This window comes from Anabrus simplex, chromosome 2, assembly GCF_040414725.1.
Source record: "Anabrus simplex isolate iqAnaSimp1 chromosome 2, ASM4041472v1, whole genome shotgun sequence".
NCBI classification, from domain to species: domain Eukaryota; kingdom Metazoa; phylum Arthropoda; class Insecta; order Orthoptera; family Tettigoniidae; genus Anabrus; species Anabrus simplex.
Genome location: NC_090266.1, coordinates 293338425 through 293363956, shown reverse-complemented (window position 1 = coordinate 293363956; position 25532 = coordinate 293338425). Strand labels below are relative to the sequence as shown.

The window sequence follows — 25532 nt, the reverse complement described above, 5'->3', positions numbered from 1 at the left end:
GGCCGCAAGTTTCCTGACGTGGCAACTGCACTCCGCACAGTAGAACGCTCCGTCGCATTCATCAACAGGGTACCTTGCAAACGGTCCACAACGGTTCCCCACATTTGACAAAAGGTAATAGACTTTACGGGCGACTACACTGAAGGAATGTAATGTAAATGTACTTGTTAGTTCATTAAATATTGCGTTCTATCAATATTGCCATTACTTTATTTACAGCCCTCGTAAAACGTAAGAAAAATAATACTTATTTTCATAAGCTTCTGCTGGGTATCATTAAATGTGTATTTCTTTCTTCAAAAAAAGGTTAATAATAAAGCAGATTTCTTAACATTGTCGGCAAATAAAACATAGTGTTCAGCTTCAAGTATTTCTACAGTGTGGGGTGTAGATAAACATTTGAACATCATCATAGTACAAAGTAGTATTATATAGTGAAAGCGACGGGTAAAAGTGGAAAATCGGTGGAATATTTTGCACAAGATTATGTTTCCCAAGAATATAAAAATAAATACAACTAATCTAAAAACTGTACAGGTAAGACACCTCAAGTTTCAGGTTATAATCAGTTCCATGCAAAGATCTAATAACAACGGAAATAGAATAATTTATACTGCGTGCGAAACAATTTATCTTCACGATGACATATCTCCTGTCATTTATGCTGAGTGGGGCCTTTACCAAAGTTGTTGAAGTATACTTATTCGTCAACGTATCGCTGATATGACTACAAAAACAACAGTGTGAAACATAGAGTGTGATATATGTTCGTAAAAATCAGTCGCTGAATCAGCAAATCCATCTGCTGAAGTGCCTTGTTTCCAAGGATAGATATAGGTACAAGTGAGTTGATACCGTGCCGTTCAAGGAAGGTACAAGTATCTGAAGCACAAGCAGTTTCTGTAAGGACTGTGCTGTACTCCAAACAGTACGCCGCATAATACAGAAATGCCCCAGAGGAAGATCCACTAGTGGGCTACGGGTCCTACACAGACTGGAAGAGGTCATTGCATTCAGTGATCATGTCGTACTACAACTTAAATGCCTCATTCTGAAACATTTTTCTCTGATTGTACATATTGTGTACATCTACCAACAACTATTCATCAAAATTAGCAAATTTTGTACAAATAAATCGCTTGAATAATTTGTAGGAAAATGCACCATATCTGCTGTAACTGTATTTAAAGATTAATTGTAAATGCGTATTATCAAAATTTAACCAACTGAAAATGGGAGTCGGGAGTCACAGAGTTTTGAGAAGGAAACAAGTTCAAACGAACAGTGAAATATGTGAGGGCATTTGATAACATCGAACTCAGGCCAGTGACAAAGCAGTACTTCTTAAAGAACCATGACAAGTAATTCTATGACCAGAAATCATTGCTTTAAACTGATCCAAACATTACAAACATTAAACTTGATCAGCTGTTTTTAAACAAAGAAGAAATCAAATATGCCTTTATATCTTACATCCTACCTTCTAACATCCCGAAGGACAGAGTGATTATTACAAGCATTGAACTGGAGACTAAGTAAATACTTAAATGCTTGCCCGGCACGGTAACACTGACAGTATGGTAGTAATGGAAATGCAGCATAAACACAGGCTAAACTACAAGTCAACAGTATATGCACTTCTATCTAGTTAGGGAAAAAATAGAAATTCCTGAAGCTTACGAAAAATTCGAAGTATCTTATATGTTCGAAGTCCATATTCCGAAGAGTTTTGTATCCCACAAGAGTTCGTTAAATTATTATTTTAAGACGTAATGAACTACGAAATGTATGGCTAAATAAGCCAAAGCCAACAATTTGAAATTGAAATCCTAATAATTCCAGAGAACAATGCAACATATTCGTGCAAACTGACTATCGAGAAACTGAATAATTCTGCTCTAATCTCGATAATAACAGGTTCCGAACGTAAACATTTTAACAAGAAAATGTTTAATATTGGTAATAACGTTCCTAAAATTTTATATTATGCTGCAAGCGGGGTGGAAGTACGGAGAATAAAAAAAGAGACCTGAAACATTGGACACTACGGCAAATAAATTCCCCAAATTAATTACAGGGCTTGCAAGTGAATATATAGAGCGAAAATGATCTGTGAAAATATAAGAGGATATATCGCTGGTAGGCGCTGGGTAATACTAAAAGTGATAAGAGGGTAGAAATATTAAGTATGTGATTTGTGATCTCTCTTGTCATAACACGAGATATTAGACCACGATGTCTTATAAATATGAGCCTGTCAGTGTGCTTTATGGATGGACATATCTCTAATAAGGCAAAGTTTTTTGGGTAGTTAGAATAACAGCAAGGGAAATAGTTATATCCCACTGCAAGCAAGATATGAGGAAAATTTGTTGTTTGTTTCACCTGAAATTTTTGTAAACGAGTAATATAGAAGGACTACGGTATGTAAGGAAATCAGAAAGACGACTTGTATATAAAAAGTAAATATTTATTCAGACTTCTGAAACACAAATAAATAACTCCTATAACTTAATTATCTGTATGATAACACCATTTGAGTATGGCATCTTAATGATTACGTAGGTAGGTAGCAATGGTATTAATTCGGTGATACCTACCTACGGCAGACTAATCTGAAACATTCTTCATTGAAACTCTGAGGTCCCGCAAATTATATCTGTACATTTCGTACTAAAGAGCTTTAGAGCTTTATTATACAGGGGGTAAGCAGTTAAATTCCTTGATGAAGATCAAGTGAGCTCACTTTCCAACTTGCAAGCAAAGTTATGAACGGACCACAGAATATCACAAAAGAAATATCCTTTACAAAATAATACTCGAGGATCTTATAAACTTATATAACATTCTGGTGTTATTGCATTAATTTTTAACTTTCAAAAACACAGAATACATTGATATCTCAATGTAAAATCTACCAGAAATTCCATGAACAGAAATTAATACTTAAAACTGATACAAATTTTATAAATATTAAACTTGGTCAGCTGTTTTTCATCAAGGAAGACATCGACTATAAATTTATGACTTACATAATAGCTTCCAACAAAGCTTCAACATGTCGAAAGACGGAGTAATTGTTACAAACACTAAGCTGGAAACTACGTGAATACAAAATTGCTCATTTGGCACGGAAAGTACAACAGTATAGTAATAATGAAAATGCAGCATAAACACACCATTTGAGTGCTGTATCTTAAAGAGCACGTAGGTAGCAATGGTATCAATTCGGTGATAGCTACGGCAGATTGTATAGTGTCCGCATTATGCTCAACATGTCTGGGAGAACCTACATCGAGACAAGAATCAAAAATAGTATGTGTTCGCAAAGCGATTCGTATTTGAAGTGCGTTAACTGCATTTCCATTTCAGGCAACTGGATGATTGAAATTAAATCTAATGTTGAAGACACACACACACACACACACACCCAGTCTCCGAACCAGAGGAGTTAACCAATTATGTGTAAAATCCCCGATCCAGCCACGAATCGAACCCAGAACCCCTTGAACCAAAGGCCAGCCATGGATATCGACAATAATTGGAGACTTTTACATAGTTAAGTACTTTGGAAGAGGTCATGTATACAAGGGCTATAGTTGGAAAGCTGTGAGATATTTCCAGCGGCCAGTCTGTCCGGTAACTGTAAACCGACTAACATTAATGAAGCCGCACCAATGAGACCTAGCATTCTCAATATGTGAGCACATCACCCTGATATAGCCCATATCTGGCAAGAAATACACACGTAATATTATGTACAAAATTCTTCGTATCTTACTATATGATATAAAATATTTATTTTACTTTATTTAACATGGACTCAACTGAATCTCCGCTTCTTCATATTTCTCGATAAAACTGTAAGAGGAACAATTTAAATAGTACTCTCAATATCAAAGAGCACTGAAAATGCAATTATGTACTGTCCAGGGAAATCGTATTGCAGTCTGAAATTGGGAGCTCCCACCAGCATATCTTATTTGACAATGTACGTCTTCACGCAGTTGCTTGTTCACGTAGGTCATTGTGTGTTCTAATCGGTGTGATCCATACCCGCTTCGAAGACCTCCATAATAATATATTCTGAGAATTCTTGTTGAATAAGTCGATATGTCAGTATGCTGCCTGAGATACTCTTGAGAGATTCATTCAAGATTGTTGTATCTTGAGATCAGTTATAGGCGATTCTCTCATGAAGATTTCTAAAACCCATTCCTTCCCCAAGTGAATGAAAAGGCTATTTATATTATACATTTTCAACTTATTGTTACAGTAACATATCTCAACCACTGAACTTAGAAACCTAACTAATTACTAAAGAGAGGTCTGAGAGAACTAAGAACTGCATTTATTATTTCGACAAAGAATGAGTGAAGTGCTGAAAATATTTTGTACATAGCGTGGTTCACACGTCAAATATGTTTCACTATCCCTGCACTTATTCGATGTTAACTCGCTTGCAGGCATCTTTAACCAAAATAACAAGTACTCGAAATTCATTATTATTGGCATTCACCACTCGTTCAAACGACAATAATTCTGGTTGAAAATGCTATTGTTATGCTAAATCTGAAACTACTAATTAATGTTTCCTCACTTTGACGCTATCTATAACAGCAGGTACAGATGCAAAGATAATTATGGCAAGCATTATCTCAAATCATCTTAAGCGTATGGAATGATGATCAAACCTAATCAAGGCTTACTTCAATGTTTGCTAGCACCAATTTCAATTTTACTTCTGTTAAATATATCAAAACAAATTTACATTTTAAGCTGCAAAATATATTTCATCTACTACATCTACATAGTTTACTTCTGGTCTGATAAGCTAAATTCATGAAGATATTATGATGCAGGGTTAGTATATTCAACATGCCAGAAGATTTAGCTATTACAGTGAGAGAACGAATGTCTCTAAACTGGGATGACATTGTATGGCAAAACCACTTACTGGTGAAACGAAGAAGCTCCAAATTTCTTCCTGAGAAGTAGGATTTATTCGAAAATAGTATTAACGTTTGATTGGGAAATGCCCCTTTCTTAGTAAATACTTTCTAGTCAGTATTTTTATTGTTGAGAGGAAAGTAGCGAGGTTTAGCCACGGAGCCATAGAACAGTTGACCAATGGACAAACATCAAACTTATGTATTCCTTCATAGTCACCTTCGTTAAACGTTAAATATTGTGGAGATTCCCTACAGCAAACCACCTGTGAAGAATTTGTATACAATGAATTAAAGAATGTCAAGAGATTGAAACAACAGCAGCATGAACCGACAAGAACAACACAATAATTGAGTCATCTCAAACTTTTCATAAAGTCATGAACAAAGCGGATCAAAGTAAATACATAAATCCCTGACATAGGTAATAAAATACTAACATAAATAAACAATAACTTCCGATGTAAGCAGAAAATAACGTTTTGTTATGTATAAATGCTCCATGTATTGATAACAAAGAGCAAGAGAAAATATACTAGAATTTGCATAAGCGGTCTATCAAATGCCGGCACCTAAATAATAGATAAGAAGTATAAAAACGTTTGTGAACTTAACCTCATCTAATTCAGATCTGGTAATACGTTGTCTGTTCTTGATTTATAAACGTTAAAACTTGTAGGTTACTAAGATATAAACCCTTCTAAGAACATTGTTGAATAATTTTGCTATTCTACCTGTCTTGTGACCAAGCAGAAGCAAGCTTAAAATTTTGAATAAAGTACAGTGATTGATCTAAAATTGATTGAAATTACTATTCAGTAAAATCGTGCAGCATTGACAAACGTAAACATTTTAAAAGGGAAAATGTTTAATAATGGTTATAACGTTCCTAAAATTTGATGTTATGCTGCAAGCGGGGTGGAAGTACGGAGAATAAAAAAGAGAACTGAAACTTTGGACACAACGGTAAATAAATTCCCCAAACTAATTACAGGACTTACAAGTGAATGTATAGAGCGAAGACGGTCTGTGAAAATATAAGAGCATATATCGTTGGTAGGCATCGGGTAATACTAAAAGTGATAAGAGGGTTGAAATATTAAGACTAACATAACATCACTTTATGTAGCAACAGCACGAGGGAGAGAGGACGAACAAGAAGGGTAGAAATACAATGGTGTTCGGATAGGGATTTACTAAGTGATGACGGAATAGTGTAAAAGAACCTGGTTAGGTGTGATGGATGTAGAAAGTCAAATACTTGGGATAAAAGGTACTTCTACAGGCAACCTAGTGCTGTTATTTAAGATCATCAAGGAATTTAGCATAAACTCCGAGAGGTTAACGAAACGAGAAGGCGAAGGGAAGGCGTCCTAGAGGGATGAATGGAAGAATATCCTTGAGGAGGCCAAGGCCATAGAGTTGTTATGCCGTAGTGGCGGCAGAAGAAAATCGATGTAGGTCGACTGATAACACATCAGATGCTAATGGAGCTGAATACATCTCACCCTAATACCTGGAGGAAAATCGTTGCAATATTTCGAGGCACAGAACTTGTCCTTCTTAGTGTGTATGTGTGATTATTGGTGAGAATTAGATTGCTTACCATGTACAAGAGAATTAAATGTCCTCCATGTGTTTCATTAACACGTGTCCACCCAAGGAAACCAACCCTCTATATTTGGTGAAATACGAATGTAATCTTGTACCAATAAATGTATGCTACGTGAGATCACCAATTAAGAAACCATCCTTATACGAGTCATCTGAAGATAAAATAACTAAACTTACGGGCAAAACTTAAAATTTCTGCTGGTTTTTGACCAAGAATGTGATTCTCCACCCTCACTCTGTTCCTCTGTTCCTCTCATATATTCCATTATTTATTTCCGGTTTATCAGTCTACTTGTGTGCTATCCGAAACACTCTAAATGTAAATCCGCTCACTGCCTTTGAGGATTGAAAAATTCACACTGGTTGTTTCAGCCTTCAGAACCTGCAAAATTTGTTTTCATTATTTTAATAATGAAAAGTGTGAACGTTTTTCGGTAATCACCTCGTTCGTGATTTTCAATTTATATCAGAAATCGGAACTACTTCCCAGTTCAGTAGACAGCATTTTATACAATGATACGTCCTGTATATTTTCCAATCAGACAAGCAACATAATAAGGTCATTCTTTATCATGCTTTATACGTTTATGAAAAATGCACATGAATTATTGATTTATGTTCTGTTGGCGTGCGAATGTTACCTTCCGTCAAAACAGTACAGTCATTTCTCATCGGGAATACATTAATTATTAGCAATCTGTTGGGTGAGTTCCATAGTTACTCCCTTTCACTGCGCACCTGAAAGGAAGAGGCCCTACCTAGGATGAATTTTAATCCTTAAGATAGCAAAAACTCCCAGTCCCCAAGCTCGAGGAAATATTCAGTGAAGGTTAAATTACCCCCCCCCCGATGGGAATCGAACCCGGGATGCCATTAATCAAAGGCCAGCATGCTAAAAGTATGCCACCGAACCGGATTGACCATCATAGATTTAGTTTGCGACTCAATAGTTCAAAATATTGAATACACTGCTGATGTTGCTTTAGAGGACGAGTCAATGCTTTTTGTGGTGTTGGTGGTGGTGGTGATGGTTGTGGTGGTAGAACTGGTAGTGCTGGTCCTGCCTCGCGGTAGTGTCTTGGCAAACCGTTGTTGGCAATCCCTCGTACACTTCCATGTGTAGAACCTCTCTCATAATTTGCTACAAAGAAGTCTGAGGTGATGTCTATAAAAATAGCCCATGATTTTGTAGCTTGGTCAAGTATTTAGATAGGTGCCCAGGGCATGAAATTAGATATTTTCCAAGCTTTGTCTATGATGAGCAAAGATGAGGCCTGATAAAATCCATACTTAAGACAGACATTTGCAGAGCCAGGATTCGAATCTCGGATTTCCGAATGAAACTCTTAGTCCTGTCACAGAGCATGATTTAACGCACTTGTCGCCATTTCCGCAGTTACTTCCCATCATATTCCTTATATTATCGAATTTAATAAGAATTGCTTGTATATACCTAACTCATACCTCACGAGAGAACAAAATATGTTCTAAAGCCAAAAATGTTGAGTGAAATACATTATAAAAGTTAGCTCAGTATCGTTAGAAATGTTCTTTCTGAACTACCAGTCGTCGAATGCACACTAAGTGCACACTAAGTTTCTCTTAGGCCCTATTATGCTAATGTTATTAGAATATCTATGAACTTTTAACAGAAATGTCCAAAATAAAAATATATTTGAGGTCATAATATCCGATGTGGTCACTGACAATGTACTCAAATCTCTACGAACAGTCAAATTATCACACTAATGATATGCTCTCCAAATTTCTAGCAGAAGTTACCGAGTCATATCTAAAGATAATAATGACTTGATTTCACATCACAGGAGCTCTTCTGATACTTTATATTTTTAGTAGCAATTATTACAGAGATAATAGGCTCCCTAGATAGATGAAACCTTGAAGAAGAAAAGGGAACATAATTGCTATTATTATTGTGAAAAGAAGTGGCATAAATCTTCACTACGGACTACAAAAATGAATGAGTTATAACATGAAATTAAGCAGCTCAACAACATAACTGACTAATCTACATTCATGAAAGGGAATAAATTTTCCCGGGCTCCAGTTAAACGGTCGGTGAATCTTGTTTAATTAGTGGAAACAATACACACAATGGGAGTAAATCTGAAAACGTCAAAACCTTCTGAGAAATGAGATAGGCATAGCCATTTTTATACTGTACATTTTAAGCAAAACATATTATGATATTGTTCTAAAGGTGAAACTTGATGGCTAATGATGCTCAAAATGTTCGTTGCCTGCATAGAAGCGATTCCCTCTTTCGTGTATAATTTTGAAGTACTCTAAATGAATATATCACACCCTGTTGCAGGTGTGCGTGTCATGCTGCGATGAGATGTACTGCAATGTTGCCGTGCCCACTAACCACAGCAATGCTGTTCTGTCCGACACGAGAACGCGCGCCCGTCATCAGAAACAGAACCTACCGGAAAAGAAGTCTCCAGCAAGCAACCGAAGCAATCGCCTTCATGGACTACCAGCACTACTGGCCACTTTCCTAGCAGTAGCTTCAATTTAAAAGAAAACTTCCTGGTGTATTGTACTTTTGGCATCAATGAGACCAAAAATATCATATACAGAATATTAACTGCTGGATTAATTTTAATTGTGACGGGGAGAAATTCTTCAACATTTAATTTGCTAGATTCATGCTTGTGGTCACTAATTCTGCTATGCCGAGGGAGTTTAATCAAGCAACTCAGGTGTTCATTCATCTAGCTTTATGTGAGTGTGTCTCGTCCTTTCACAGAATTTCATTGTGGCTGTGTGTTAGGCATTCCTCTTTACCCTGTTCCACAGATCCCTTTTCTACTGAGTCAACACATATATACTATTCTTTTAAAAATGACATCAAGATTTTAAAGCATCTACCCTTGGATTCGGTTACCGTAACAAAAGATTTAATAAGAATATTATATACAATGTATTACCTTTATAAAGGCTCGCTGAAGCTACAGATATCTATAACAAATGTATAATGTTACATTAAAATAAGTTTCTTTCCTAGTATGTGTTGATTATTCTCTATGAAGTGTTGATCAAATAATGTTTTCAACAAACCTGGAGCCAAGTTGTATTTCTTATGTTCTCCGATAATTTGTGAAACATAGAGCTTTATTGTGTGTGCAGAAAACAATGCGAATTCTTATTACCCATACGATCAGCATTATGCAGTTTATCTTATCAACTTAAGATAGAATTTGAGGTAATATATATCAATATGTGCATTTGCAACGAGTAATTGTTATTTTCTCCGCCGTGTAAATATTTTATCCTCACTCAAATAGTATCAGATGTACTTAACTTCCTGACTGAAGTACTTAAAGAGATATCTGAATGAGTATTGGGGAGATACATTTTAATTTGTCAGTTAGTAGGGAATAAGTGTTATGAACAAAAGCAATTGACTTTTATCTCAGTTTAGTTGTAGATATGAGTACTTTTTGTCAAAGAAAGGAAGGGAACTATTTTTTTCAACATATAAAGAGTGAAGAAATTTAGGAGTTTTGTCCTCTTCTACCGTTGCTCGACTTTAAGGAGAGAAAACCTCCGCGGCAGTGAAATATACACAGGTATACTTGAGGTTTCATAGATAATAAATACATTTATTGCTGCAAATGTAGAAAGAATGCCTCATTGTTAGATTCATAACATCTACAAATTTTCAGTAATTTTTTTATTCAGCCACATGAAATTGTGGTATAGTAAATTTATAAATATAATTCATTAGTTTAGATGCTGATACAAATATCAGTAATGTAGCGTTTGATACACGTGATGAAGGGAATCGGTCAAAAATAGGATGATGTTACTAAACAGCAGTAAACATTGAGCTTCGATTCGTTCTGATGAACCCCGCCGACCATTAGAATTGAGGATTTTTAATTTACAGTGATTCAATTAAGGTTATAGGATAACAATCGAAGAAATAGACACATATGTCCACCTAATGGAATTAAACAAAAGTACATATTCTCAAATTTAACTCTACATCCTAACGCTTAACTGGAGCTGTATCAGAGTTAAATTTTGATTTCAACAAGAAACAAGAAGTACAGCTCAAAGAAACTATGCCAAAATATCACAGTTCTTAAAGTTAGCAGCCAAGATTTCTTAATTTACTCCTTCATTTGAGCCTTAAGCGTAGTTCATCTCAGTAATTTATTCCATTTAACCTGTCTTATCTCATTTGCAGATTAAATAATCAGAGAAAGTCATCAGTTCCTCTGTAAGATGAATATGCTGGATAAGAAGTAGGAGAAGAAGAAGTTTGCTGCTAAAGGACAGGCTCTGCTGTTGGTATTCTTTGAATTAAGAGCATCAGGTCTGCGTACACGAGCTTGTATCTCTGTTTGTCAAAGCAGAAAAATTAACAAGAACTTTCACGGGTTCATCTATTTTCCTCTTCTCCTTTATGTACAGAGTATTGTAAACTAATAAACAACATAAGAAGTTTCTATAAAATAACTTGAAAAACATTACAATAATTGTTAAAAAATATATGTAAATGGTATTTAGGATCCGAAGAAATGAAGCACTTCACTACCATTTCCGAATTAAATTAAACCCTGACTTCCACTCAAATACCTTTCATATCCTACAATTACCCTCAGAAAATGGCTCAAGAAACTGCCATCCATAATCCAAGGGACTCAATAACGGATATTCAGGTGAGTACATTATATAGTTCCACAATTAACTTCTCCGAGGTATTCATAAAACTAGACAATGAATTACACTGGTCCACAAGAAATAAAAAGGCGTATTTCCTTTACAGTAAACATTAGCACCAACCAAAAGGTATCGAGCAACCAGAATATGGCATCAGAACACTTTTATTAGTTCTTGGTTTCAAGATATATATGTATACATGCATGCATGGAGTTCTTCACAATAAACTCTTGCCCCTTCACTTATTCACTGGAGCATTTCTGTTTTTTGTTTCTTTGTTCTTGATTTTATAGTCTACTTCTGGGACATTTCGTATCACAATCCAGCAATAGCCTCAATTATCGATGCGTTCCAGTATCCCCAGTACCTTCCTTTCATCGCTGAAATACCTTGGTGGAAGCGCTCTCCATGCTCGTCACTCAAAGCACCACACTGTTGCTCGAAAAGAAGTCTAGATGGTAAGGAATAGGGCCAGGATGCTTATGCAGTAATAGGTTAGAATGCAAAATTACTGAAGCGAGTAACAAGTAGAGACTACCCGCAAGACGGTAATGCCATAAGGTTTGCATAAACATTAGGGGTTCGGCCCAATAGAACCTCCTTGAATTTATGTTACTCCCACTACATTACCTTACAGCGGGCTAGTAGACATTTCCTATTAAGTAATTTTGTTACTAAATGATTTTGTTAATAGGAAATGTCGACTAGCCCGCTCTAACGTAATGTAGTGGGAGAAACATAAATTCTAGGGGTTCTAATACGCCGAACCAGTAAAGTTTATGCAAACCTCATAACATGACCGTCGTGTGGGTAGACTACTTATTACTCGCTTCAGTAAGTTTGCATTCTAACCTATTACTGCATAAACATCCGGGCCCTAGTAATGAAGAATGTGGATCTTCAGTGATATATTACAACCTAACTATTGGAATAGCCTCACAAAATGTCAACAACAGATTTGAAAGCATCTCAAGATCCTTTCTAATTAACTTCAAAGATCCTGTTAAGGTTTTCGTCCTTAAATGTTCAGATTTCCTCACCGAACGAGTTGGCCGTGCGGTTAGGGTCGTGCAGGCGTGAGCTTGCATTCGGGAGATACTCGATTCGAACTACACGGTCGGCAGCACTGAAGACGGCTTTCCATGGATTTCCACTTTAACACCAGGCAAATGCTGGGGCTGTACCCTAATTAAGGTCACGGCCGCTTCCTTCCCACTCCTACTTCTTTCCTATCCCATCGTCGCCATAAGACCTATCTGTGTTTGTGAGACGTACAGCAAATTCATTTTTAAAAATTCCTCCATGATCTAGTATCACTTACAAGGAAAGTGCCCATAGTGACAGGAACAAATTTATATGACTCAGGTATATTCAGTAGTAAAAGAGAAATGGAATAATATAACACCACTTGAGGGCATTAACCTTATCAGTTACCGGACTAACAGCCGAGTGCGTTGCATCATCAACAAACGAACTTATCGTGGCGTAAAGAATAGAATAAACATAATTGATATATATATCGCTCAAAATACTGTTTACGTGATTAGTTATGGGCATATATCCTTACTACGAACTAACGGAATAATTGAAGCATACTAGTGAAAAACTTCTGTAGCAACGTTCCCAAATTCATTTAAGAAACCTACACTGGCGGAAAATGAAATCCCAGCACCAAGAAGGAGTTATGCTAGATAAATCAAATTCGGGAGGCGTGTTTGCGCATGTGAAAGATGACACCTATTCAGATTTGCATGCTGGTCGAAGGTCAGTGGTGCTAGCAGTGCCATTATGGCCTTGCAAGGCAAGTTTGCCCTAAATTTGCGCTGTTCACTTCGTGACAGTTAGTCATCATCCGGTGTTGACTTTATGAGATAGGTGCGTGTCAAACATGCCTTTAAGGGGACAAAGAAGGCAATATCATCAGCTTACTGAGTTTGAACGAGGCCATGTGATAGGGCTACGAGAAGGTGGCTATTATTTCCGTGATATTGCAGAAAGACTAAGCAGGATTGTATCCTGTTTACTTAGCATATCAGATAATTGTCTGTCCGTCGATATAGGTTCAATACTTATCACCCCCTCAAGTAGGCCTACAACTTCCCTCACGTAGAAATGGCGAAGCCCAATATGTTTCATCCGTCAGTGCATTTCGGGATTTTCAGCTAGTTTCATAGCTGCTTCATTATGGACGTAGAGTTCTGGAGTCTCATGAAGACTCCCAGGTTCTTCCAAAAACCTCCTTAGCCAAACTATTTCGCACGCATCTTCACTCGCACAGCTATGATCCACGATGGAGAGCGACCGGTATTAATGTCTCCACCAAGGTCTGCGTCGCTCTAAGTGTCAAGAACACTTACTTCAGGTCTATACGCAATCCCAAGTTCCGCAGATCGGTTTAAGTAGCAAAGTACTCGTTTGACGAAAACTATGTCTTCAGCAGTTGCTTTTTCCAGTGAACGTGAGACGACCCCGACAGCAAATACAGTCTCCGATCTTGTTGATGCCCTTAAATACATAAGTGCACCCACTGCTTGACGATAAGGAAATCTCTATTCTTCTCTCCGTGGTTCAGAACTATCTGGTGGAAAACCGATGATGGGTGTTGAAACTTGTCTGCAATTCTCCACACCAAATCTCTTCATAAAACTTCTTGTATAATTCTTTTGGTTTACTATCTAATTGTGCCATCTTCTTCTTGAGTGACCGGGCGAGTTGGCCGTGTGGTTAGATGCGCGCGGTTGTGAGCTTGAATCCGGGAGATGGTGGGTTCTAATCCCACTGTCGACATCCCTGAAGATGGTTTTCCGTGTTTTCCCCATTTTCACACCAGGCAAATGCTGGGATTGTACCTTAATTAAGGCCACGGCCGCTTCCTTCGTACTCCTAGGCCTTTCCAATCCCAATGTCGACATAAGACCTATCTGTGTCGGTGCGACGTAAAACCACTAGCTTCTTGAGGGATTTCCATTCCAGGAAATAAGATTCTTGTGACTTACTTTAAATTCACCTTTCAGAGCTTCCAGAATGTCATCTAATTCTGTCTTACTGGTTGATGCGATAACACCGTCGTCGACGTAGAGTGCTAGGATAAGTTGATATTTACCCTCATTTATTGTCAATAAACAGGGATTGACTACTCTGAGCTTCTTCAGAAAATCGACAAATATCTTGTACCAGCATCTTGCAGCTTGTTTCAAGCCGTATTGGCTCTTCATCAGTTTACAAACTTGGTTTGTTCAATAATTGTATCCTCCAAGTTGCTGAATGTAAATCTCTTCGCCCTCATAAAGATCTCCATAGGCAAAAGTAGAAGAGGTATCAAATAGTGTAAGTGACATCTTATTGCTAGCTGCAGTGTTAAGATGGTTCTTATTGCACTCATCTTTACAACGGGATTGAATGTTTCGTTATAGTTTGCCCTTTTCCTGGGAACAAAAACTTTTACGACTTATCTCAATAGTTCCGTCAGGATAAGTCAACTTACAGGATAATGCTTTCTTATCTTAGGAGGATTTCGAAGTGTCCATGTTTCATTCTATAACAGTGACTTCATTTCAGCATCCATGGCTTGTTGCCAGTTTTTAGAATCCTTTGAACTTACAGCATCTTGATAAGTCTCCGGAGTGTCAGAAATCTCTGTCTTAATGAATGACACAACTTCTTCGTATCGCTCAAGGGATGTTACTTTATCTCTCTCTCTCTCTCAGAGTCATATATAGGTCATTGGCAGTTTCATGAAAAATCTTCATCTGGTTCGGCTGGTTGATTATGAAGTTTTTCTGCAACATAGTGACTACCAGATTTTTCTTTATATTCCTGTTTTGTTTCTCCCTTTGAAATATTTGGCAATTGAGGTTCCTAATTTTCATCTGTAAAAGAAATTGATTTTTTGTGTTAAGGGCTTCTCATTAAAGATAACGTCTCTAGACCTTATAATCTGTTTGGTTTTATTCTATATTCTGTAACCACCAAAGTCATATCCGACTAACACACCTTTAATGGCATTTTGTCCAATTATTCTAAGATGCTTAAGACTAGGTTTCTTACCGAGCCATAGCTCGAACGGAGTCTTAATTTTAACGGTTGTTGGGCCTGTTCTATTTAAAATATAAACAGCTGTATTACAAAGTTTAGCTCATAACGCCTGAGGCAAATTGCCATGGGCATGTAGCATAGATCGAGCCGCCTCTATAACCACTCGGTTGTCTCGTTCAATATAACCGTTCATTTCGCTAAAACAAGGCATTGTAAGAAGCGGTTGGATACCGTTATGATCTAAAATTTTCTCAATTTCGGAATTGTCCAACTGGGCCAACTTTATCGCTGAGAAATGACTTGACTTTATCACCGGCACGCTCACATACTTTTCGCATTAACAAAAATGTATCATAGAATTCAGATTTTTCATTAATAAAATAGATGTAACGAAATCTCGTAAAGTTATCTTTGAAAAATACATAATAACGAAAACCTGAAAATGATGCTTCGAATGGACCGTATACATCACCATGAATAACTTCAGCAGGTGCAGCAGCTCTCTGCCTTTCTCCAAACTTAAGTATGTGGTGTTTGCTATAGATGCAGCCGTCACAGATTTCAAAATCGACCTTTACATTTATTCCCAGTTCTCGTCCTATGACATCTTTGGCGTGTTTCTTATTCTGGTGTACAAAGCGTTCGTGGTAAAGCTGAAAAAGTTCTCATTAGTTTTCACAGAGTTTACGTGCTTAACGCTAGATAACTTGAGCTTATATAATCCACCATTGCTCATTTTGGGACCAGTTAATGTATTTTAATTACTAACTTGAAAATAACAGCTTTCGGTTGTAGAAATTAACTTACTGCCAGGTTGTTTATCTTGGGCAAATAAAACAGAAAATAAATTTTTATACATTTCTGGCACATACCAAATATTAGAAAATGTAAGTTCTCTCTGAATAGCGTTTTTATAAGTCTTGACAACTATATTGCCAAAAGCGACGACTGGCACACTGATGCCGTTCGCTGTTGTCACCTTATGAGGTGTATTGAATGGTTCCATGGATTTAAATAAAGACTTTTTGTTGCATACGTGATGTGTAGCATCATTGTCTACGTACCAATTTTCGTTGTCACAAGCAGCAGAGAATACTTCACTATTGGTAACATACAGTAGTAGGAGGGCTGGGCGGGTTATAAATCACTGGCGTCAGCAATTTTTCTGCTGAATCAGCATCCGAGGTCATTGACCCTAGCCAAGGTCATTGACCACATGACGTCATGACCACGTGACCATGATGTCCCATTGTTTGTAAACAAAGCCACGTGTTTAACCACGTGCTTTTTGACAGCTGTCAGGTCCTAACCACGTACACTTTTTGAGCAAGTAAACGTATCACACCTCAATGCTGCCATCTTAACAGAACCAAACCTCACTGCTGCCATCTTAAGCATATAAGGGGGGCGCGGAATTTAAAATTCACATGCTTCTTGACAATGTCAAGTCCTTTAAATACGTAGACGCGGCATTTAAACAAATGAAAGTGGTTAACATCAGTGCTACCATCTTGACAGTGCAAAACCTTACTGCTACCATGTGAACTATGTAGGGAGCGCGGAATTTAAATGATCTTTACAGGACTTAGCCACGCTGCGGAATTTTTTGAACGATCCTAAATCCAGGCGGTCTAACCTCAGAGTTTTAAGGCTAACTCCCCTTCTCGACATGCCCCTTCCCGTTACTATCTTGGAGGGGTCTAAGTTTTAAGGCAAGCTGCCCTTCTCGACAAGACCCTTCCCGATATAGTTTTAAGGCAAGCTAAACTCCTCGAAAAGACCCTTCCCGACATAGTTTTTATGCAAGCTGCCCTTCTCGACAAGACCCTTCCCGAGCAGCCTCTCCCGGCAAATACATCCCCGAGCTGCCCTTCTCGACATGACCCTTCCCGACATAGTTTTCATGAAAGCTGCCCGTGAAATTTACATAAGCTAACCTTACTGCTGGTATCTTAACTACATAGGAGCGTAAAATTTAAAAACAAAAAGTAACAGCTGACAAGTCCTAACCACATGCACTTGGAGTTTTGAACGATCCCTATAACCTCACTCTACTAGGGGACTTAGCCATGTGCAGACGCGGAATTGTTTTAAAAAGGAAAGGATCCTAATCTTTCTGCTAGTACGTTGACAGATCATACCAGGGGTTCTTGCCAGAAATAATAATTTTGTTATTAATACAATTAAAGAGCAAACTAATGTCGATCTCACAGTCTTGTATGCGAAGAATAACGGATAAGTGGATTAGACAAACATTACCTTTTACCAGATATGCTTACATTATTAAACGGGAAAGCATGGTGTACCGCTGCCCTCTTGTTCTTCTAACGCATAAATGTTTTAATTCCTTTTTATTCGATAAAAGAAGAGGAGGGAGCGGTAGGAGGAGGATGCGGTAAGGAGAAGGAAATACTTTCTTTTACCCCTATTCACACTTTTCCTTTTCGATTGATAAATACGTCTGAGCGATAGGAGGAGGATGCGGTAAGGAGAAGGTAATACTTTTTTAACCTTTTGAATTACAGGCTTTTTGGTCAAATAATCATAAATGGACAGGCAAAGGAAGAGGAATAGATGTGTGATGATAATCTATTTTAGCGAAATAAAACAATATAGCATTTTGTAATGTTTATTTTTATCATTGTTATTGACATTATTATTACTGATTTTTGATTCCCCTTCTTGCACATAATTATTACAGTATATACATTAATGAATATGATTTACACATGGCATAACAAACGGAGCTACAGTATGTATTGATGAACACCCATGGTACACTATTCCATACACGTTTATCATCAAATGGCATTAATGAGCATTTATTCTGCTCAATTGTAAAAACATGATGTCTATGAGATTGTATTCTTTTCTGCGTACGAAAAGCGGAATTTTTAGTTGATAGTACATTGCAATAGTGTTGAACATGTAAATGTCTAACTACGCTTGAACGTACGCCTTTTGCTTTATTTCACAGATTGTGAATTTTCAGTCTCATAGGCATACATTTTTGGTGCTAAACCAATAAACTCTGCCATAATAGTCATAGCACATTCATCTTTCATAAGACCTATGACTTTCTTGTTCAGTGGTTTAATGTTAAACTGATTACATGGTGAAAGGGACGAAGTGTCAAAGTATTCAGAATGGTTTCGCATGACATCGTAGACGTCTGCATTCCGAATATGATAAATAAAACTATCTGTATCCATATACAAAAATGAAAGATAAGAAAACTGTTGCTTTGCAAATCGATGCCCAAATGCATGCAGTTGACGACTACAGGGTACATAGCTGAGTCTGTAGGTTAGCGACTACAACAGTGGGGTTCGAACCCGCTATCGACGAATGTAAGCTAATAGCAACGCGCAGTGGAAGCGACCGTGGTCGTAATTAAGGTACAGCCCCAGCATTTTCCTGGTGAGAAACCACGGAAACCCATCTTCACGGCTGTCGACAGTGGGGTTCAAGATGATAGCTACGTGACCTAAACCGTGCAGCTATTTGCTCGGGATTCAATCGCGACAAAGTCATCTAGAGACCTACCATTTGCTGTAAGCTCTTAACCGCAGGGCCATATGTGGCGTATCGTGATGAGGAGCGATGTACGCTGACCACACATTACCTCATAATCTGCAGGCATTCGTAGGCTGAGCAGCAGTCGCTTGGTTGCCAAAGTCCTCCGTGGTTTTACATTTTACGAAGAGCTAAATAATAAGTTGCTGACTGTTGTATTTCTACTTATAACAGGCAGGAAGTACTTCCAAGATAATTAGTCACCTCTTACACCAGACAAGGGATACACAAGTTCAGAACCCCTTTATACTCGTCACTTACGATAGGCACTGGATACTCAAGTTGAGAATCCCTTTTAGTCGTCTTTTTCAGCAGGCAGAGAGTACTGTAGGTACTTGCAAGATAAGATGCTCAACGACAGGCAGGAAGGTCTCAATGAAAGAGCGCCCCTTTTAGTCGTCACTTAGGATATGCAGGAAATACTTCCAATATAATTAGTTACCTCTTACAACAGGCAAGGGATACACAAGTTCAGAGCCACCTTGTAGTCATCACTTACGGTATACAGGGGATACTCACGTTGAGAATCTCTTTTAGTCGTATTTAACCGCAGGCAAATAATACTGTACGTGCTTGCAAGATAAGACGCTCAACGACAGGCAGGAAGTGCTCTCAAGATAACAGCGCCCCTTTTAGTCGTCACTTACGATAAGCAGGAAGTACTTCCAAAATAATTAGTTACCTCTTACAACAGACAGGTGATACTCAAGTTCAGGGCCCCCCTTTTAGTCGTCACTTACGACAGGCAGGGGATACTCGAATTGAAAATCCCTTTCAGTCGTTTACGACAGGCTGGAAGTACTTCCAAGATAATTAGTTACCTCTTACAACAGGTAAGGGACACACGAGTTCAGAGCCCCCTTTTAGTCGTCACTTACGAAAGGTAGGGGATACTCAAGTTGCGAATTCCTTTTAGTCGTCTTTTACAACAGGCAGAGAATACTGTAGGTGCTTGAAAAATAAGATGCCCAACGACAGGCAGGAAGTGCTCTCAAGATAAGAGCTCATAGATGCTCTATTTCTACTTGCAATAGTATTGGCATTATGTTTCCTCCCCTACACGATTTTCGAAGGCGCTGTGGTGTTGGAATTTTTTTACACGGTAAAAACAATAATCACTGCTACTGTCAATCTGCATCGTAAAAACTTAGATAATAAAATTACACACACACACACACACACGCATACACAAGTGCTCCTAAGATAAGAGGTCATAGATGCAATCGGTTTTCGAACGCGTTGAGGTGTTGAAACTTTTTTCACGGTAAAATCAGTAATCACGACCACTATCACACTGCACAGTACAAACTTAAATAATAAAATTACACGCACGCATACACATTTCTTAGCTTACCTGAGATTTTTGTTTTTTGCTAGGGGCTTTTACGTCGCACCGACACAGATAGGTCTTATGGCGACGATGGGATAGGAAAGGCCTAGGAGTTGGAAGGAAGCGGCCGTGGCCTTAATTAAGGTACAGCCCCAGCAATTGCCTGGTGTGAAAATGGGAAGCCACGGAAAACCATCTTCAGGGCTGCCGATAGTGGGATTCGAACCTACTATCTCCCGGATGCAAGCTCACAGCCACGCGCCTCTACGCGCACGGCCAACTCGCCCGGTTTACCTGAGATTAATAATACTTAAATATGAAAGGGAAATTGAACCGTTAAAAATGCAGACCCTCCGATGAAAGTGGGCTGTCCCGTCGTATTGGTAAATGAACAGCGATGCAGTGTTCACTCTCCGCGGTTCAAATCCATAGCGGGATAATAGTCACAATTCGAACTCGAACCCTGACAGCCTAGGGAGTAATGCGCAAGTTGGCAACCATCTGCATCTTCCTTGTGCTACCGGACTGAGAACTTTAAAAGGAAGATCCTGCGATAAGAGTAGGCAAGCTCATTACTTTGGTAAATAAATAGCGTTGCAGTCTTCATTCTCCGCGGTTCAAATCCATAGCAGGATAATAGTCACAATTCGAACTCGAACCCTGACAGCCTAGGGAGTAATGCGCAAGTTGGCAACCATCTGCATCTTCCTTGTGCTACCGGACTGAGAACTTTAAAAGGAAGATCCTGCGATAAGAGTAGGCAAGCTCATTACTTTGGTAAATAAATAGCGTTGCAGTCTTCACTCTCCGCGGTTCAAATCCATAGCAGGATAATAGTCACAAATCGAACTCGGATCCTGACGGCCTAGGGAGTAACGCACAAGATGCGCACCTTGTGCATCTACTTTGTGCTGACAGGCTGAGACCGTTAAGAAGGCAGACTCACCGATGAAAGTGGGCTGGCCCATCACCTTGGTAAACGACAGCGTTGCATTCTTTAGTTTAGTGGGTCTCCGGGGTTCAAATCAATAGCGGAATAATGGTCACAAATCGAACTCGGACCCTGACGGCCTAGGGAGTAATGCGTAAGATGGGGCTGTGTGCAACTTTGTGCGTTAAAAAGCAGACCCTTCCGATGAGAGTGGGCTGCCCCATCATCTTGGTGAATGAACAGCGTTGCAGTCTTCAGTTCGGTGGGTCTCCGCGTTCAAATCCATGGCGGAGTATGATGGTACAGCTGCGCGCCTAGGGAGTAATGCGGAAGACAGCAGCGATGTGCCCCGATAGACAAAATAGCGCCATTCCATTTTTAGTTTCTCATTATCACACCAGGCAAATGCTGCGATGTACCTTAATTATGGCCACGGTCTACGGTAGTCGGCTACATCATTTCTGATCCTCTGTAACAACATGTTTTATCTTGTTCAGGAGGTCATGCGTCGGATGGAGACATAAAGCCCTAGCAACGGTGTAGTTTTGAGTTTTCCTCCGACAATCGAGAAGGGCAGTTAGCTAGCTCAGTGGCCTTAGGCCGGCACTCTATGATAGTGTCGAGAAGAGCATCTTGATAAAACTATAGCGCACTCTAAGATGGTGTCATGTCGTGAAGGGCATCTTGTCATAAAAACTTTGGTCCTTAGAGCCCTCACACCAAGATAGTGTCGAGAAGGGCCTCTTGCTTTAAAACTATAGCCCCCACTAATATAGTGACGAGAAGAGCAGCTTGCATGAAAACTATGTCGGAGAAGGGTTTTGTCGAGAAAGGCAGTTTGTATGAAAACTATGTCGGGGAAGGGTCTTGTCGAGAGGGGGAGCTCGGGAAGGTTATTGAAGAGAAGGGTAGTTTGCATAAAAATTATGTCGGGAAGGGTCTTGTCGAGAAGGGCAGCTTGCATGAAAACTATGTCCGGAAGAGTCTTGTCAAGAAGGGCAGCTTGCAGGAAAAGTATGTCGGGAAGGGTCTTGTCGAGAAGGGCAGCTTGCATGAAAACTATGTCGGGAAGGGTCTTATCAAGAACGGCAGCTTGCCTTAAAACTATGTCGGGAAGCGTTTTTTCGAGGAGAGCAGCTTGCCTTAAAATTTAGACCCCTCGTAGATGGTAACGGGAAGAGGCATGTCGAGAAGGGCAGCTAGCTTTAAAACTCTGAGATTAGACCACCTGGCTTTAGGATCGTTCAAACAAATTCCGCAGCGTGGCTAAGTCCGGTAAAGATCATTTAAATTCCGCGCTCCCCACATAGTTCAGATGGTAGCAGTGAGGTTTGACGTTGTCAAGGTGGTAGCACTGAAATTAGCCACGTTCATTTGTTTAAATTCCGCGTCCACGTGTTCAAAGGACTTGACAGTTGTCAAAAAGCATGTGGATTTTAAATTCCGCGCCCCCTTACACGCTTAAGATGGCAGCAGTGAGATTTGGTTCTGTTAAGATGGCAGCACTGAGGTTAGATACGTTTACATGCTCAACACGTGTACGTGGTTAGGTCCTGACAGCTGTCAAAAAGCACTTGGATTTTAAATTCCGCGCCCAAGTAGTAAAATATGGCAGCTGTCATCTCGACAGATGTCAGAAAAGCACGTGGATTTTAAATTCCACGCCCCTATGTGCATAAGGTGGTAGCAATTGAGGTTTGGCCCTGTTAATATGGCAGCAGTGAGGTTAGTGTTCAGCTGTCCACAAAAGTGAAGTAGGGTCCGTTTGACAGCTGTCAAAAAAGCATGTGGATTTTAAATTCCGCGCCACTACGTGCATAAGGTGGCAGCAATAACGTTTAGCCCCGTCAAGATGGCAGCAGTGAGGTTAGCGATGTTCTGTTGTCCTTAAAAGTGAGGTTACGGTCCTTTGGACAGCTGTCAAAAAGCACGTGGATTTTAAATTTCCTGCCCCTGCGAGCATAAATAGGCAGCAATAAGATTCAGTCCCGTCAAGATGGCAGCAGTGTGGTTAGCGATGTGCTATTGTCCTAAAAAGTGAGTTTAGGGTCCGTCAAGATGACAGCTGTCACCTTGAGAGTTGTCAAAAAGCACGTGGTTAAGCAGTGGCTTTGTTTACAAACAATGTGACGTCACGGTCACGTGGTCACGACGTGATGGGGTCCATGACCTTGGCCGGGGTCAATAACCGCGGTTGCTGACTCAGCAGAAAAATGCTGACGACCGAGCTCGATAGCTACAGTCGCTTAAGTGCGGCCAGTATTCGGGAGATGGTGGGTTCGAACCACACTGTTGGCAGCCCTGAAGATGGTTTTCCGTGGTTTCCCATTTTCACAGCAGGCAAATGCTGGAGCTGTACCTTAGTACAGGCCACAGCCGCTTCCTTCCCAGTCCTAGCCCTTTCCTGTCCCATTGTCGCCGTAAGACCTATCTGTGTCGGTGCGACGTAAAGCCAATAGCAAAAAAAGAAATGCTGACTCTAGTGACTTAGAACCCGCCTAGCCCTACTACTTACAGTGTAGCACCATATTATTATCGGAAGTAGTTTCAGATTTATTCTTGGATGGTCTATCCTCCTTTTTTCCATTTGATGCATCTCGTAATTACGTGACATTCTTTCTCACAATAGTAACAAGTAAATTTAGGTTTATACTTGCCTTTAGAAACGGCGAGAGCCTTTTTACGGTCCAAATATGTTGCACTGGAGCTCCTGCTACGTAGTGCCCTCTCAGTAGCGCAAAAATAACTGGTTAAATTCTCCACTGTTCGTTCACTTTTGGGCATTAGAACCCAGATAGATTTGCATACGACATATTCTACAGGTAAAGTCTCTAAAATCTTACAAAATTCTTTAGACAAATTGGGACCATTGTCGGGAATCGGCAACTTCGGCAACTGGCTATTAAAATTGCTCCAAATAAGTTTGATTTTATTTTGACAAATGGGTAACTATGTCGTCATTTATATCAAATATACCATAGAGATTACGTGCCAACTTGCGAGATATCGCAAGACATTGATTGCCAGAGCAGCTAGCGGTCAGACATTGCATTAGGAAGACGGAGTGTAGTAGTGATACCGATCAGCTGGTGTAATGCGAAAATTTGTCCTTGGACTGGTGTTAAGACGAAGCATTTCGTGAAAACGTAATTTATCCGTGAACAAAAATGTTTTGAAATTACAAACAGACAAGCACTGAACCATGTCTTGCAAGGTTTTTGCTGTTTTTGGCTGTAGTAACTTTGAACTTCTGAAGTTATCGAAATCTTTCCTCCCTTTTCCTCCAGACAAAACAACGTAAGTGTAAGTAAATCCCATTAGGCCTTATTTTAGATTATTTTTTAAATTGAAGGTAGACAATGACCTACAAGTTGCAATAATAAATAACGTTATTGATTTTATGTCCCACTAACTACTTTTGCGGGTTTCGGAGTCGCCAGGGTGCCGGAATTTTATCCCGCAGGAGTTTGTTAACGTGCCAGTAAATCCACCGTCACGAGGCTGAAGTATTTGAGCTCCTTCAAATACCACTGGACTGACCTAGGATCGGACCAGCCAAGTTGGGCTCATAAGACCAGCACTTAGCCGTCCGAGTTATTCAGTCCGGCTAAAAGTTGCACTCATAGGTTATGTGTTAGATATGTTGCTTTCTTTCGTTCTAAGTTTTTAGTTCTACAGTCTGGTTTACAGAATCTTCAGTACATCTTCAGTAATTAATCCAGAACCGGGAAGTGGTGATATCCCTCTCAATATTGTTCAGCAATGTGCAGATTCATATGTATGCAGCTGGATATGTGCAGAATTGCCTCATGAGGAATGTAAAAATAGATTGGTAAACTTTGATAGGTTTATTTTTTATCGCGCGGCTTTATTGGCGGGAGTGTCTGAGGACAATTTCGGCTCGACTGGTGCAACTCTTGTAAGGCAGACCCTCCAACGAGGATGGGTGACATATTTCGTGTATGGGAACTGCGTGGTTTTGTAGTGAAGGATTGCATTTTGTGTAAGTTGGAGGAATTTGGGGGACAGTACAAACATCCAGTCCCCGAGCCATGGGAAATAGCCATTTAAGGTTAATATATCCGACCCGGCCGTGATTCGAACCCAGGGCACTCTGAACCGAAGGCGATTACGCTCACCATTCAGCCAAGGAGCCGGAAAGAGTGATAAATTGAATGCTGTGCATGTTGCCCTGAAGCAGTTTGAAAATACAGTAAAACCTGCCTTAACGGACATCTCTCAATGGCGGACATCCCTTCCTAGCGGACGATTTTCTAGGTCCATAATTAAATCCCATGTTGTGTATGAGTAATTTACACCTCTTATACGGAGAATTGCAGGTACCGTAACTTGGGGTGGTTGTTTTACATATTCTTGGAAGGCAACACTAAGCTATGCTGTC

The 25532-nt window shown here is 39.4% G+C and overlaps 1 protein-coding gene across 2 annotated transcripts in view; it reads left to right on the top strand.

The window, feature by feature from the left end:
* Positions 1–10947, top strand: part of LOC136862788 (ly6/PLAUR domain-containing protein 6) — a 359087-nt gene extending 348140 nt beyond the window's left edge. Inside the window, exon 4 of one of the 2 annotated variants that reach the window (XM_067139046.2) lies at positions 10783–10947. In XM_067139046.2, the coding sequence (XP_066995147.1) occupies positions 10783–10791 (9 nt within the window). In that variant the 3' untranslated portion in view covers positions 10792–10947. Of the gene's footprint in view, positions 1–8898; positions 9584–10782 lie in introns of those variants that run through there. The other variant, XM_067139045.2, reaches the window with a different exon arrangement.
* Positions 10948–25532: the final 14585 nt, after the last annotated feature.